Genomic DNA, 16,142 nt, shown 5'->3' on the forward strand with positions numbered 1-16,142 from the left:
AGCGAAGGCAAGGGTGTCACCTCACAGTCTGTGACCCTCACTCAGCCACACCAGACAGGACTGGGGAGTTAAGAAGAATGGAAGACCCTAGCTGAGTGGCTTAGTTGGTTGGAGTATCATCCCATACACCAAAAGATTTCAAGTTTGATTCCCGGTCGGAGTGCGTATGGGAGGCAACTGACCGATGTTCGATGTGTGTGTCTCTCTCTTTCTATCTCTCTCTCTCTCTCTTCCTCTCTTTATAAAATCAATAAACATATCCTCAGGTGAGGATAAAAGGAAAGAAAAAGAAGCCTAGGAGGAAGTTGGAGAAGGTAACAGATTCCCTCCCTACCCTGGGAGTGAGAACTGGACTCCTGTTTGACAGGTGGGGTTCTAGGGGTCTTGGGAATCTTTTCTAGGCGGCGTTACAGGCGGAGGGCCCAGCAAAACCAGAGGTTTACTGTGTCTGCCAGTTTAGTCAATGGCAAAGCTCCTGAGCTGGAAGGTCAGATTCAGGTCTCGTGAGAGGTTTGCTGCCTGAACTCCTCGTGGGGGACACGAAGGTCAGAGGAGCAAGTCAAGGCAGAGCAAGGAAGGGAGTATCCCAGCTCTTTCCATGAGGCCATCCCAGCTCCCAGCCTGCTTTGCAGGGACTCAGAGGGTTAACACTGGACCCAGGCCTGAGGCCCAGTAGTCTCACCTCACAACCACTGTCCTTAATTCTTTGTGGGCAGGTTGGGAGAGGCTGGCCTTGAGCAAACTCAAGCAGGGGAAGCCGCTTGGCTCAGCCACCCACAGTCCGCCCTCAGTCCTAATGTTCCCCTTGCTTCTTGCCACCCTGTCCCCAAACCTTCAAGACATGATTATCGTCATTAGCAGTTTGGGGCAAATAGACATTATCTCTTCCAAGGATATTGCCATTTTAACCTTATGAAGGTCTCCCAGACTGTTAACGGAATTTTAAGAAGAGTATATGAAAGAGTATGTAGCAATTCCTTTCTTTCTGAAACACTAGTCAGTCCCTGGTAAAACCAACTCAGCTCCATCCAAGGCTGAGATTCACCCAGACAGGCATGTGGGTCTATGTTACTACCATTTATCTTCCTTCTGTACTGGTTGGCCAGTGTCTGAGCCCAGCTTCACCCTGTTCCTCTGTCACCTCTGCTCCTGCTCCTCTCTGGGACCTCCGGAGCTCCCAAGGTCCAGAAACCAACGGGTCGTCCGTGGTGCGCGTGGGGCCTCCTGGGCTCCCAGCTGTGGTCAGCATCCGGTCTGACGGTCATGGGCAGCCCCATTCTGGTTGTGAAAAGTTTCGAATAACACTCCTGCTTCTAGCTTTTTAAATGTACTTTTCACCGTTCACACTACAAATCAAGGCACCTCCCTCCTAAATCAACAAGCATCACAGCAAATTGAAATCTTACCTAAAATTTATGCCCCCTAGTACCTTCCATCAAGGGTTGAAAAAAACAAAGTGCTGAATAGTATCCTCTGGGCAAATACGGTTGGGGCGGGGTGGGGGGAGAATATACCCAGGCCTGTGGTTCTTGAACTTTATTATGCCTAAGAATCACCTGAAGAATATGTTTAAAGTGCAGATTTCTGGGCTTTGTCTTCAGAGATTCTGACTCTATAGACCTGGGATGGTTCAGACATCAGGATGTTTAACTTGCATCCCAGGTCAATCTGATGCCCATGTTCCCTGAATGACACTTAAGAAATAGTGAGCTTGACCACTGCCGAGAATTGCGCACAGTTGCCGTGAATAGGACACGTATGCTTCAGCGGAACGTGGTTTACCAGGATTTTGCAGACATTCACCTTACGACAGTTCTACAGCTTTAACTCCAGATGATTGTGACACAGGTTTCCCTGGTGCGTTTTCATTGATTGATGCTCCATTCTTCCCGACCTTCTCTGAACACACTCTTTTTTTGTTTTGAAATTACAGAGTCTGTCATCCCAAGCAGTGGAACATTTCACGTAAAGCTCCCCAAAAAGCACAATGTGGAACTTGGAATAACCATAAGTTGTAAGTAGAAGTGATTTCTTTTCAAATGTGGCATTTAAAAATGCGTTAGAAAATTGTCTTGTCGAATGGTTCACAGGTGTGGCAGATGCTTTAAGTGTCGCTGACAGATTTCTATGTAATGACACAAAAATGTGGCGCCAGCCCTGGCTGGTTTGGCTCAGCGGTTGGAGCGTTGGCCTGCAGACCAGAGAGACCCATGTTCGGTTGCTGCTACGGTCACGTACCTCGGTTGCAGTTTGTCCCCGGCCCTGGTTGGTGGCGACCACTCGATGTGTCTCTCTCACATCGATGTCTCTCTCTCTCTCTCTTTCTCTCCTCTCCCTCTCGCTCTATCTGAAGATAAATGCAAAAATGTCTTCGGGTGAGGATAAAAAAAAAGAAAAAATTGTGGGGCCAATCACACCTCCAAAACTTAGAGACCATACAAACAGGGCAAGGTACTCAATGCTCTCTAAGCTTACGTTCCTTCATCTGTAAGATGGAAATGATATCTACAAAGTATAGGGTTATATTAAATAAAATAACATATTTATATGCCTAGTATAGTCCCTGGCAAGTAATAAGTAAGTGCTCATTAAATGTCTCTCACCACCCTCCATGAATAATTAGGTGAGCATATAAATGTATATAGGTTCCCTACATTTCAACATATACTGGATTAGGTTTTCACAATTACCTAGTTAACTAACAAAAGTTACATTTATTTACTTTTAAAACCATTTCCCATCTGGCCACTGTGCATCTAAAATTTTGCAAGACTCCAACCAGAGCTTTGCCTTAGTAACTTCCTGAATCCCTCCATGGTACACGGTGTCTGGACAACCAAACCAAAAAGAAAAGTAAAACATAAAAATGCTTTCATTCCTTGCTTTCGTCTGGTTGTAGATTTCTAACTGCTTTGGTAAAATAACTTTGAAAATTTCAGCCCCAATGGAGTTTTATAGAATGGAAATTGAGGTTTTTGTGCTTTTACTATCCATAAACTAAGTTTATCCATAAATGCCCCCCAGAACATTAAGCAAATGATTAAGGAATAAAGATCAAAGAAGACAGAGACGATGCTTGTGACCAGAAACAGTGACAAGTCTCCATAAAAGTGCCTCACTACATCCTGTTGCGTAGCATTTATGTCCGTGGTTACAGCAAAAATAAAGACATCTCAGTTGGGCAGAATGAAACTGGGGCTGTCCAATTCAGCATTGACTACATACATTTAACACTGAAAATGAAATTATAACTAATAAATCACACATACTAGTACAACACTAAAAACCAGTGAAACTACCATACAAAATCAATGTTAAGAACGAGAAGCCATACCCATGAGAGAGAACCTGTACACCCCCACCCCCCCCCAGGCCAGTGTGGCTCACTGGAGGGAAAGTAGGACCACGGCATCTCTCCTGTCCGTTCAGCAAGCAGAAAGACGAGATGGGATTTCAGAAACTCCAAACCTATTCTAGGTGCTGCTGAAGTTCATTTATGCCATTAATTGGGTCAATTAACCTCTCAGTTTGTTCATTATAAAGAAAAGGTGGTATGCCATTATTCTGTCAACAGCTGTGGTTACTGAAATTAAGAGAGAGCTCATCAGAACTTGCTATTCTAAAAATAGAGTCCTGGCCGGATAGCTCAGTTGGTTAGAGTGGTGTCCTGGTATGCCAAGGTTCTGGGTTTGATCCCAGTCAGGGCACGTACAAGAATCAACCAATGAATGCATAAATAAGTGGAACAACAAATTACTGTTCTGCGCGCATGCGCTTTCTCTCTCTCTCTCTCTATCTCTCTCTCTCTCTCTCTCTCTTTTCCTTGCCCCCTCTCTCTAAAATCAATACCTAAATAAAATAAAATAAAAATATTTGGAGCTTCCTGCAACCTCCATGTGACTTGAAGGCTGCTCTCATTTATCCTATTTATTTCATTCTGTTCATTTCATTAGAATTGGCTATGAAAGTGGCCCGTCTTAGAGCTGTCCAGTGCATAACCTGCGGGCTGCACACAGAGGCCCTGCCGTCCACTCTATTCTTCCCTTCTGTCTTCATTAAATAAACGCAGTATGCATGCCCACCGTGCGCAGGCCCAGTGCTGAGATTTGGAGAACACACCATCTGCCTTAGAGATGTGTACTGCTAGTGCGTGTACTGAAGACATCTCCTCAGAATTTTCTATGGCTACACATGTTGCCACACAGTTAATTTACTCTCAAACTGTAAATAGGAAGAAGGTCTTTGTTGTGTTTTTACACAATAGATTTATTCTTAAAATTGATTTACAGGAAATATAATTTAACTATAAAGGAGAGTATTCATTAAAAAATCAATCCTGACATAATCCTTTTCTAAAAATTTGATATTTATATGTTCGGTTTATTTAAGATGTGGTCATGCATACACTACTACAAAATATTTTATTCACATGAATAACTGTTTCAAATTATGCTACATGATGATGTCACATATGCACTAAGTATTACTTCTAAAACTGATTTTAATGCCAATGACGGAAACTACCTCAAACCACCCCACACAAGAATGGCCTGACTCTTGGCCGGCCATACGCTAACTTTATCCATGAAAACTTCAGTGTGATGTTGTCCCTGGATGGAGAGATGATACATAGCTTGTCAAACATGCTTGTCAGCCTAGAGCTACAGCTCCGTTTACACAACTGATCATCACCATCCTGAGTTTGTGTCTCCTTCCAGAAAATGCTCACATTTTGCCAGTTGAGAAAACAGAATTTACTAACAGAAAAAAAAAAGCTAGAATCCATTTTCCTTGTTATGAAATAGCGAGCTCCTGAGGCCTACCACAGCTCCCGGCACATACAAGGTGCTCATTCATTTCGTATTTGTTGAGTGAATGAACGAGGAGTCTAATATAAACAATCTTCTGCTCACCACTGTGCACTCTGGGAAATGAGCCTCTGAAGAAGATGATGAACATAGATGTTTGTGCAGATGCTATTGTGTGAACGAAAGAAGCATTGACTTGGAAAATGACTAAGAGCAAGGACTCAGAGCCCAGACTGCCCCACTCCCTGACTTTCTGAATCTCTCTCTACCGAGTTTCCTTGTCTATAAAATGGCATACTTGTTACCTTCTTTGTAGCATGGTCGAGGAAATTAAAAGAGTTAGTATATGTAAAGTGCCTGAAACACCCTATGTAACTATATATATACATGTATTTATCTTTATATTTATATATATAACTATAACGCTAACAAATGTTAGTCATTATGATGATCATTGTTTATTTTAAATCAAAGCTCTACCCCACCAACTTCAGTGCCCACTGAAATTATGCTAAAGCATACACAAGTACTGTTAGTGCAACCAAGGTCCAAGGTACTGCAAGGGTCCACTGATGTTCCTCACCATCTTTATACAAACTCCTCTTTTGTCATGAAAATTCTGAGTGGTAAGAAACAGGCCTCCATCTCTGAGTGATACCATCAGAGCCTTTTGCAGTTGGCTTCAGGCTAACTCTTCACACCTAATTGACTGAGAAATGAGTCCCTCTGAATTTGGATGTAGTGAGCAGTTTTAGACTAATTTTCTTAAGTTCTTGATGAGACATTCATAGCACATTAGCATCAGGCATTACTTTTATTGATGTTATGGCTATAATATGGAGTAATTTATCATACCAAATAAAGTGGAACGACCTAGCAGAAGGATGTAGTTTGGGACTGGAAGTAGCATCTGAAAGTTCTGACACCTCACCCAATCAGCAGCCAGAGAGTGCAGCCCACCTGCCTTTCACGTCAGAGAGTCCTGGTTGCCATGTGCAGTTGTCCATAAAGTACTTTTGACATTGATGTTTTCTGCTTTGGTTTTATTAGACAAATTTGTATCTACTTTATTCCAAACCTGGCTCTAAGCAATTTATGTATCTTTCCATTTAATCCTCAAAGTAGCCATCTGACATCTATGCCCATTTACAGAGAGGAAAGGAAGGCTCAGCTGGACAACCTTCCCAAAGACCCAGAGCTATAAAAACTAAATAGAGATTCAAACTCATCTGTCTGACTTAACATTGGCTTTGCTGTCACATTACCACTTATTCTCATCTCTATCTGGTTGATGAACCTTCTCAGATCCTGTATTAGAAAAACAAAAGACAGCATTTTGTGAGTGCAGTTAATTTGTTGACTATCCTTTTTAGTTGTGACCAGAGTGTGTGTAAGAACAAAGTCTTCCTACCCAACAAAATAATCATTTAGAATCAAAGGACAGATAAAGAGCTTCTCAGACAAGAAAAAACAAGATGAGTTTATCACCACCAAACCAATATTACAAGAAATGTTAAAGGGTCTTCTTTAAGAAGAAGAAAAAAGGATCAAAATAATAAATAATAAAATGCCAATAAATACATATCTATAAACAATTGCTTTAAATGCAGATGGATTAAATGTTCCAATCAAAAGACATGTGGAGGCTGAATGGATAACCAGCCCCTTACATATGCTGTCTACAGAGACTCATTTCACACACAGGCTGAAAGTAAAAGGATGGGAAAGCTGTTTCATGGAAATGGAAACAAACAAACAAAAGCTGGGGTAGCAACACTGAAGCCAGACAAAATGATCTAAAAATAAATAAACAAACAACCAGAACAGAAACATATTAATAGATACAGAGAACATTTTGATGGTTGCTGGATGGGAAGAGGGTTGGGGAACATGGGTGAAAAGGTAAAGGGATTGGGAAGAGCAAATCGATAGAATAGTCACCGGGATGTAGAGTACAGCATAGGGAATATAGTCAGTAGTGTTGTCATAACTATGTATGGTGTCAGATGGGTGCTGGATTTATCAGAGTGCTTGCTTAGTAGGTTATGTAATATCTGATCACTGAGTCGTATACCTGAAATTAATATATTATTTGTTAAATGTAATTGAAAAATAAAAATTATTTTAAGTCAAAAGAGTTCAAAAAATAAAAGTATCATAACCCAAAATAAAATAAAATAAATAAAAATAAAAAAGAAAGCAATGGAAAAATCTCTTCAAAATTCTGAAGGATTTCCAGCCCAGATTTCTTCATGTAGCAAAACTGTCAATCACATGTGAAAGCAAACAAAGACATTTTTAGCTGTCAGATCTCAAAAACTGTCCTCTCCTACACTCTTCCTCAGGAAGCTACCAGAGAATATGAGCCACCAAGAGAAAGTAAAGCCAATAAAGGGGAGAGGTGAATTAAAGCTACATGGGTTTCCGGGATGTAAGAAAGCAGTGTTAAAACATAAACTGAAATTCTGCTACGCATGAATTTCAAACATCATACGCAGCAGAATTTTCATTGCTACATCCCCTAAGGCAACAGAAACAAAGGAGAAAAATGAACACATGGGACTACATCAAACTCAAAAGCTTCTGCACTGCAAAAGATACAATCATCAAAATGGAAAGGCAACCCACTGTATTGGAGAGCATAATTGATATATCAGATAAGGGGTTCATTTCCAATATATTTAGAGTGCTCATACAGCTCAACAAAAGGAAGACAAAGAACCCAATTTAAAAATGGGCAGAGGAACTAAATAGACACCTCTCCAAAAAGGACATACAAATGGCTAAAAGACATATGAAGAAATGCTCAACATCACTAATCATCAGAGAGATGCAAATTAAAACAACAATGAGGTATCACCTCACACCTGTCAGAATGGCTGCCATCAACAAATCATCAAACAACAAGTGTTGGCGAGGGTGTGGAGAAAAGGGGACTCTAGTGCACTGCTGGTGGGAATGCAGACTGGTGCAGCCACTATGGAAAACACTATGGTGTTACCTCAAAAAATTAAAAATTGAACTTCCATTTGACCCAGTGATCCCGCTTCTAGGAATATACCCTAAGCAGCCTGAAACACCAATCAGAAAGAATATATGTGCCCCCATGTTCATAGCAGCACCACTTACAATAACTAAGATCTGGAAACAGCCCAAGTGTCCATCAGTAGACGAATGGATAAAAAAGCTGTGGTACAGAAGATGGCAGGTAAGTAAACACGGTATCGCGTCCTCCCTCAACCACATCAAAGTTACAACTAAACTACAGAACAACCAGCATTCAAAACTGCCTGAAATCAAGCTGAATGGAAGTCCTACAACTACGGAATTAAAGCAGCAGCCACATCCAGACTGGTAGGAGGGCGGCGGCGGACGGGCTGGTCCCACACCCACGTGTGGTGGATAAAAATCAGGAGGACACCTTGCTGGGAAGGTCCTCCCTGAGGACTGAGGGGTCCCCGTCCCACACCAGACGCCCCGCTCAGGGTTCCAGTGCCAGGAAGAGAATCCCCATAACTTCTGGCTGGAAAAACCAGCGGGAACTGAGGCTCAGGGAGGCTGAGGCGGCTGGAGCCCAGGCAGCTCCCTAAAGGGCCCGCGCACAGACTTATCAGACTCTCTCCCTCTAAGCTCGGAGGGGAGGCAGCTCGAGGGGCACCAGAGACATACAGGGAAGAACTGAGCTGTTTGGCACTGGAACGAGGGTTGCAGAGGGGGCTTTCTCTGGGACAAACGTGCTGTCGGAGGCCTTTGTTCCTTTGGTGAGCCCTTCCCTGGGGCTGCAGACAGTCGCCAGGTCTGGGACTCCAGCAACCTGGCTCACACTGGTAGCCCCGCCCTGGTGACTCCCTGAGGCCCCGCCCCGCCCCACCCAACTTTCAGGCCCACCCAAGCTCTTGCCACTTGTTTAACCATAGGATTGGATCCTGCTTCAGGTTTTTCCTAAATTCTTTCAAACGAGCAGCATCTGGTCTCAGCTAGCCCCATACCTCTCGTTAAGTAATACTCAGAAACAAACACAGGGAGGCAGCCAAAATGAGGAGACAAAGAAACAGGTCCCAAATGAAAGAACAGAGCAAAACCCCAAGAAAAGAACTAAGCGAAATGGAGATAAGCAACCTAACAGATGCTGAGTTCAAAATACTGCTTATAAGGATGCTCAATGAACTTAGTGAGGGCCTCAAGAGCATAAAAAAGGACCAGTCAGAAATTATGGATGCACAGTCAGAATCGAAGGAGGCATTAACTGAAATAGAGAATAATTTACACAGATTCAATAGTAGAGTACGTAAATCCAAGAAGCAAACCATCGATTTGGGATATAAGGAAGCAAAAAACGCCCAATCAGAACAGCAAAAAGAAAAAAGAATCCAAAAATATGAGGATAGTGTCAGGAGCCTCTGGGACAATTTCAAATGTGCCAACATTCGCATCTTGGGGGTGCCAGAAGGAGAAGAGCAAGAACAAGAAATCGAAAACCTGTTTGAAACAATAATGTCAGAAAACTTTCCTAACTTGGTGAAGAAAACAGACATACAAGTCCAGGAAGCACAGAGAGTCCCAAGCAAGATGAACCCCAAGAGGCCCACACCAAGACACATCATCATCAAAATGCAAAAGGTTCAAGACAAAGAGAGAATCTTAAAAGCAGCAAGAGAAAGGCAGCTAGTTACCTACAAGGGAGTTCCCATTAGGCTGTCAGCTGATTTCTCAAAAGAAAGTTTGCAGGCCAGAAGGGAGTGGCAAGAAATGTTCAGAGTGATGAAAACCAAGAACCTACAACCAAGATTACTCTGTCCTGCAAAGCTGTCATTTAGAATTGATGGCCATATAAAGACTTTCCCAGACAAGAAAAAGTTAAAGGAGTTCATCACCACCAAACCGTTATTATATGAAATGATGAAGGGTCCTTTTGAAGAAAAAGATAAAATATATGAACAAACAAAATGGCAATGAATACATATCTATCAACAATGAAATCTACAAACAAAATGAACAGGTAGAACAGAAACATTCTCATAGATACAGAGAACATTTTGTTGGTTGCCAGATGGGAGGGGGCTTGGGGAAATGGGTGAAAAAGGTGAAGGGATTAAGAAGTACAAATTCATTGCTAGACTGACAAACCTCAAAGGGAAAGGGGTTGGGACAGGTGGGAAATAAACTAAAGAACTTATATGCATAACCAATGGACACAGACAATAGTGTGGGAAAAGGCAGGAGGCGGGCAGGAGTAGGGAGGAGGGGGTCAATGGGGGAAAAATGTGGAACATTTGTAATACATTTTACATTCAACAATAAAGATTAAAAATAAAATAAAATAAAAATAAATAAATAAAAAATCAGTAAAAACATTTTTTTAAAAAGCTGTGCTACATATACACAATGGAGTACTATGCAGCTGTAAGAAAGAAAGATCTCTTATCCTTTGGACGACATTGAGGGACCTGGAAAGTGTCATCCTAAGCCAAACAAGCCAAACAGAGAAAGACAAGTATCATATGATCTCACTTATTTGTGGAATATAATGAACATAACAGTCTGAGGAATGGGGTAGTCCCAGAGACATGGAAGTGGGGTATAGATTGACAATCTCCAGAAGAGGGGGTGGTGAGGGAGAGATAAACCACAGAACTTATATGCATGTATGCATGAACAATGGACAAGGACCACAAAGCTGGGTACAGGGTGAGGAGGGAGGGGGAGGAGGGAATCAGTGGGGGGAAAAGGAGAAACATCTGTAACAAAAATAAATTAATTAAAAAAATAAAAATAAGAAATAAAAAAAAACATAAACTGAGTCATATTACATTTTTAAAGAGTTTAATTGAGCAAAAATAGATTCTAACTGAGCATCATCAAACCGGAAGTGGTTAGGTACAGCTCAGCCCACAGGAGCAAGAGGAAGGTTATTTGGTTCTAATTGGTTGTCCTTACTGTGTTGATTTCATAACCTTGAGGCCTTATCAGACTTAGATTTGGCTTTGCTTCCATAGGCTATCATGGCATTAGAGCTACCTCAATCTAATGGCCCCCTTGTTCAATTAATTTAACAGAAGTGAAGAAAACCTCTGGCTTCCCAGGGTCTGTGCTCTCTATGGGAAGGAAGTTACCAAGATCTGTATAGCAACTCCAGAAAGCAAACAGTCCAGACAGATTGCAAACCTGATAGAATGTCTGATATGATTTAACATATTAAGAGAGATTGACATAGCCTAGGAAATCTGAGGACTTGAATTCATGATAAACACAAGAAAACTAAGCAAACAATGGCATCAAGACAACAGGCTACAGGGAAAATGTATCCTGCAGAAAAGGCAAGAAATCGGGGGGTGGGGGTGGGGGAGTGGGAAGGAGGGGGGATCAATGGAGAAAAAAGGGGACATCTGTAATACAATAAGACAATAAAAATATATATATATTTAAAAAGAGAGAGAGAGCGCAATAAATCATAATGGGCTACATGACTCATCTGCAAATACTGTTTACATAGTCATTCTAAAATTTAAAAAAAATAAATACAATAAAATAAATAACAAATATTGATCTCACAAAATAAGACAAAACAGTATTGGCAAAATGGGGTGAAGAGAACAAGAAGCATACATGAATATGGTGATGGTATAGAGGTGGAAGAAAACTAACTCCTCATTTTTCATAATAGAAAGTAAATAACTCACACTGAAAAATAAGTAGTAATCGTGGTATTTAGCAACATAGAAACCGCCAAAAGTTGCATCTGGATAAGCGAAATATAAGGGCTGCTCCTGTAGAACTCTTACCTCTTTAGGTTGTATGCATGTACAATTTTTATATAAATAAAAAATAAAATTTTAAAAATAATATAGTAAGCCCTGGCTGGTGTGGTGCGTGCGAAGAGCAACCAGTCAATGTTCTCTCTCACATCAATCTCTGTCTCTCTCTCTCACTTTCAAATCAATAAGCATATCCTCGGGTGAGGATTAAAAAATAATAATAACAATATAGTAAGTGGTTTCCTTGTGAGGATCAGGAATGTATACTATGGGCAGCATGAAAAATATACAATGTGCCCTGGCCGGTTTTGCTCAGCGGTTAGAGCATCGGCCTGTGGTCCGGAGAGACCCGGGTTCAGTTCCCGCTAAGGGCACGTACCTCGGTTGCAGTTTGTCCCCAGCTCTGGTTGGTGGTTGTGCGGGTGGCGACACTCGGAGTGTCCCTTTCACATCAATTGTTTCTCTCTCTCTCTTCCTCTCTCTCCCTCCATCTACCTAACAAAAATGGAAAATGTCCTCAGTGAGGATGATATATATATAATGTTATAAAAATGGGTACTTGTGATTTGGGATAAAATTTCCAGTGACTTGGTCTTGCTGGATTGCAGAGAAGCTGTAAAAGGCATGATGATGAGTTTTGAAAAAGGTTGTAGATGACTCAACACATGCATCTCTAGTAACAATGGAAACAACTGACATTGGAGATACAAGGGAAGAGTTTGAATTAAAGTTATTTTATGAACTATGAGTGGGGAAAAGGCAACATTTTAAATTTTACATATCATGTACACAATGGAGTACTATGCAGCGGTAAGAAAGAAAGATCTCTTATCCTTTGAGACGACATGGAGGGACCTGGAAAGTAGTATCCTAAGTGAAAGAAGCCAAGCAGAAAAAGACAAATACCACATGATCTCACTTATATACGGAATATAATGAACATAACAGTCTGAGGAATACAGTAGACCCAGAAACATGGAAGTAGGGCACAGACTGACATCCCTCAGAAGAGGGGGATGGGGGAGAGCGAAGAGATAAACCACAGAACTTATATGCATATATGCATGACCAATGGACATGGACAACTAAGCCGGGGACAGGGCGGGGGTGGGGTGGGGAGGGTGGTACCAATGGGGTAAAAAAGGTAAAATATCTGTAACAAAAAAATAAATAAAAAATTTATTAAAAAAATAAAAAATAAAAAAATAAAATAAATTTTACATATCATATAACATGGGATTTTGCAACGTTGCTCTTTCTCTTTTGTCAGCCTTTCATTCTGTATGTTAACCCAATTTGTATCAGGATTTCAAAAGGTCATGGTGGTTTTTTCTTTTTCTTTCAGAACTTAACCTTTTGTTGCCCTTCTTCTCTAAGCCACACTCTTGACCATTTAGTGCAGCCCCCACCCCACGTGACATGTTTGTATGACCCTCCCAGTTGGAGCCACTTCTCGGAAGAGAGAAGGATTTCTTGCCTGACCTGCCCAGCCTCTGCTTTCACTCACCTCCTCTGGGATGTCAGAGGCAGGACCCGGAGCTGAAGTGCCCAGCTCGTAGTCGGTGCTCAGTAACCTTGTGTTAGGGAGTGACTCCAGGGAGAAGTCCCATCAAATGCCCAGTACTGAGTGAGTGCTAGTGAGTTTTCACTCCAAGTGTCGCAAACTCAGAAGCCCTCAGGAGCGAGGCCAGTGAGTGAGTGGGACCCTTCCAGTGAGACCAGTGGCACACTGATGGCCGCGGGGGAGGGGCTGGGGACCGAGGGGAGAGGTGAGGGATGGAGAAGTACAGGAGGTAGGTACAAAATAGTCATGGGGATGTACAGCCTAGAAAATATAGTCAATAATATGATGCCTGGCTGGTGTGGCTCAATGGACTGAGCATTGTTTCATGGACTGAGAGGTCCTGGTTCGATTCCCAGTCAGGGCACATGCCCAGGTTGCCAGCTTGATCCCCAGTAGGGGGCGTGCAGGAGGCAGCTGATTGATGTTTCTCTCTCACATCGATGTTTCTATCTCCCCCTGTCTCTCTAAAAACTCAATAAAAACATATAAAAAGTAATAATAGTATTGTAGTAACTATGGATGGTGCCAGGTGGGTATTGGAAATACCGAGAGGAACACTTTGTAAAACACTATGATTGTCTAACCACTATGTTGTACACCTGAAACTAATACAAAATAATATTGAATGTACACTGTATTTGAAAAAAAAATTTTTTAATTTTCAAAAAAGAACAAAGGGAGAAGGAAGGCTCCATCTGACGGGGGCGGGGGAGTGGGAAAGTGAGTCCAGTGTGGCTGGGAAGTCATAACAAGAAGAAACACCTATGTCGTGCATTCTACATGTGTGGTTCAGTCATGCTACATGTGAAACAGCCTTACAGCAAAAGGAAAGGAGGGGAGGGGAGGGGAGGGGAGGGGAGGGGAGGGGAAGGGAGGGGAGGGGAGGGGAGGGGAGGGGAGGGGAGGGGAGGGGAGGGGAGGGGAGGGGAGGGGAGGGGAGGGGAGAGAGAGATATGCACTCTCTCTATGAGATAAGCCCTGTTTTCATCTTCACCACCACTGTGCAGACGAGGAAATTAAGGTGCCTGATGACTATGTGCTCAAGCACACATGGCTAATAAGTGGTAGCGCCAGACTTGTAAACCCAAGCATTCCGACTGCCAAGTCCCGTAACCACTACACCATATTGCCTCTCTGATGTTTTAAAAGAAGTTATGCATTTATATGAAATCAACAATTCTGATATGTTGGCAATTAATTTAATTTTTCAAAGCGTTACAACCCAAGCAAAGCATGCTACATGCTTTGTGTGACTTCTTCTCAGGTAATAGGTAATTAACACACAGTGCCAGGGTGTATAAACCATGACCGAGTCCCCAAAGCACACATTGCCACATTTAATGTGCCCGGTAGGTATGGTGGTGACACTGTCAGGAGCTCACAGAGAATCCACTTCAGGATTCAACTTTATCCATCCAATGGGCATCCACCTTGAAGAACCTTTCAAACCTCCGGTGTAGACATGGTTAAAGGAGAAAGCAGGATCTCGTACACGTGGGCATGGCCACCACACTTGTCTGTAGACTGTAAGAAGCTTCAAACCTCTCTGGAAATCTGTGTGGGTTTGTGTAAGAGGTCACAGTGCTATTTTCCTCTGTTGCAAAGTTGCACAGATGGGTTTGATGTATTTTCTTGTCCCTATTATTGTGTTTCAGACCATTTCAGTGGAACATGGATTTTTTTAAAAGGGAAATATTGATTGTTCTGTGATGGTTACTTCTGCTTGGCAAAATATTGTGTAAATTCACTGGCAGATGCTAGAAAAGTTGTACTTGCTGGTAATAAAGTTTTTATTTTGGTGCCCCATGCCCAGAACAATTTTCTGTTCTGAAATATGACATGAGTAAACATGCTAGATGTTTATATTTCTCTGGAGGAGTTATTTCAAATCACTGAGTGGAAGTATAAATTATGAATTAATTGTAGTGAATAGAATGTTTTGCATTTGTTGCTAGAAGCCATGAACAGTGATTGAATGAAGTCCCATTAACATTTCCTATGGACTAATTTAGGCAGTGGGTAAGGTATTGGTGTAATGTTTGCTTTTTCTTTCAATGTTGTGTTGAGATATTAAACCATCTGTTCTTACACATAAACATTTTTCTGGGATTCAGATGGGATTATGGGCTATGATATGCTTCTATGATTATTATAGGGTGATCAGATTGTTTATAAGAAAATCTTACTTTTGGGGCCCTTTAATGATCACTGCAGGCTTAGGTTGGCAAAACATCTCCTCTCGGAAGAAAATTGTTTTTTACAAATGTTGGTATGGTTAATTTTAAGTATCAGCCTAAATTAAATGATATTTCTAAATTCTTAAATTAAGACAATATTTTTGTACTTGTTTGGACTATAGTTCATTTTCAAGTTTAATTCTAAGTAGACTCATTACTAATTGCTCTTCAATATTCCTAATATTCCTAATAAAATGTATAAAGCTCAAAATTGACCACTGTGCCAGATAATATTTTCATCTGTAAATTCAATAAAGATTGTAGGTACATGATTATATTATGAATATGCATAAAATATGATTAAGTAACACCAGATATTTACTGCTGTCAATAAAATAAGTCACATCCCAAAACATCCTAGAACATTCTAGGCATGAATTTGTAAACAAAATTTAAAGATTTACAGCACATCTAGCAAAAGATTTCCATCTGTGGGAAAAAGAACTTTAAATCCGTGGTTCTCATCCACTTTCCCAGCCAGGACACTTGAGTAACACGGTACATTTCCTGAACGGTGGTGTCCCCTCCCTTGAAGGGAGCGCGGGAAGGTGGGAGAAGGGTTGCACATGAGTACCCCTAACGGGAGCCCCCAGTGGCTTTGAACACCCTCCTCCTGGAGCACCCACCCTTCGTCTCCCTCTCTCGAGAATAGCAGATTAAAACAGATTTAAAAATCTGATGGGCCGCTCTCCAGTTGCCTTCTGCAATTACTAATTTAAAATGACTTTGCTTTAGTGTGTAAGTTTATAAATACTTTAATGTAAACATTTTTACATCA

The 16,142-nt window shown here is 41.5% G+C and overlaps 1 protein-coding gene across 2 annotated transcripts in view; it reads left to right on the plus strand.

Moving 5' to 3' along the window:
* Positions 1-16,142, plus strand: part of GRIP1 (glutamate receptor interacting protein 1) — a 257,088-nt gene that overhangs the window by 185,861 nt on the left and 55,085 nt on the right. For both annotated transcript variants that reach the window (XM_036251411.1, XM_036251412.1), the window contains exon 14: positions 1,934-2,014. In XM_036251411.1, the coding sequence (XP_036107304.1) occupies positions 1,934-2,014 (81 nt within the window). The remainder of the gene's footprint in view (positions 1-1,933; positions 2,015-16,142) is intronic.

Source organism: Molossus molossus, unplaced genomic scaffold (assembly GCF_014108415.1).
Source record: "Molossus molossus isolate mMolMol1 unplaced genomic scaffold, mMolMol1.p scaffold_m16_p_10, whole genome shotgun sequence".
Taxonomy (NCBI): domain Eukaryota; kingdom Metazoa; phylum Chordata; class Mammalia; order Chiroptera; family Molossidae; genus Molossus; species Molossus molossus.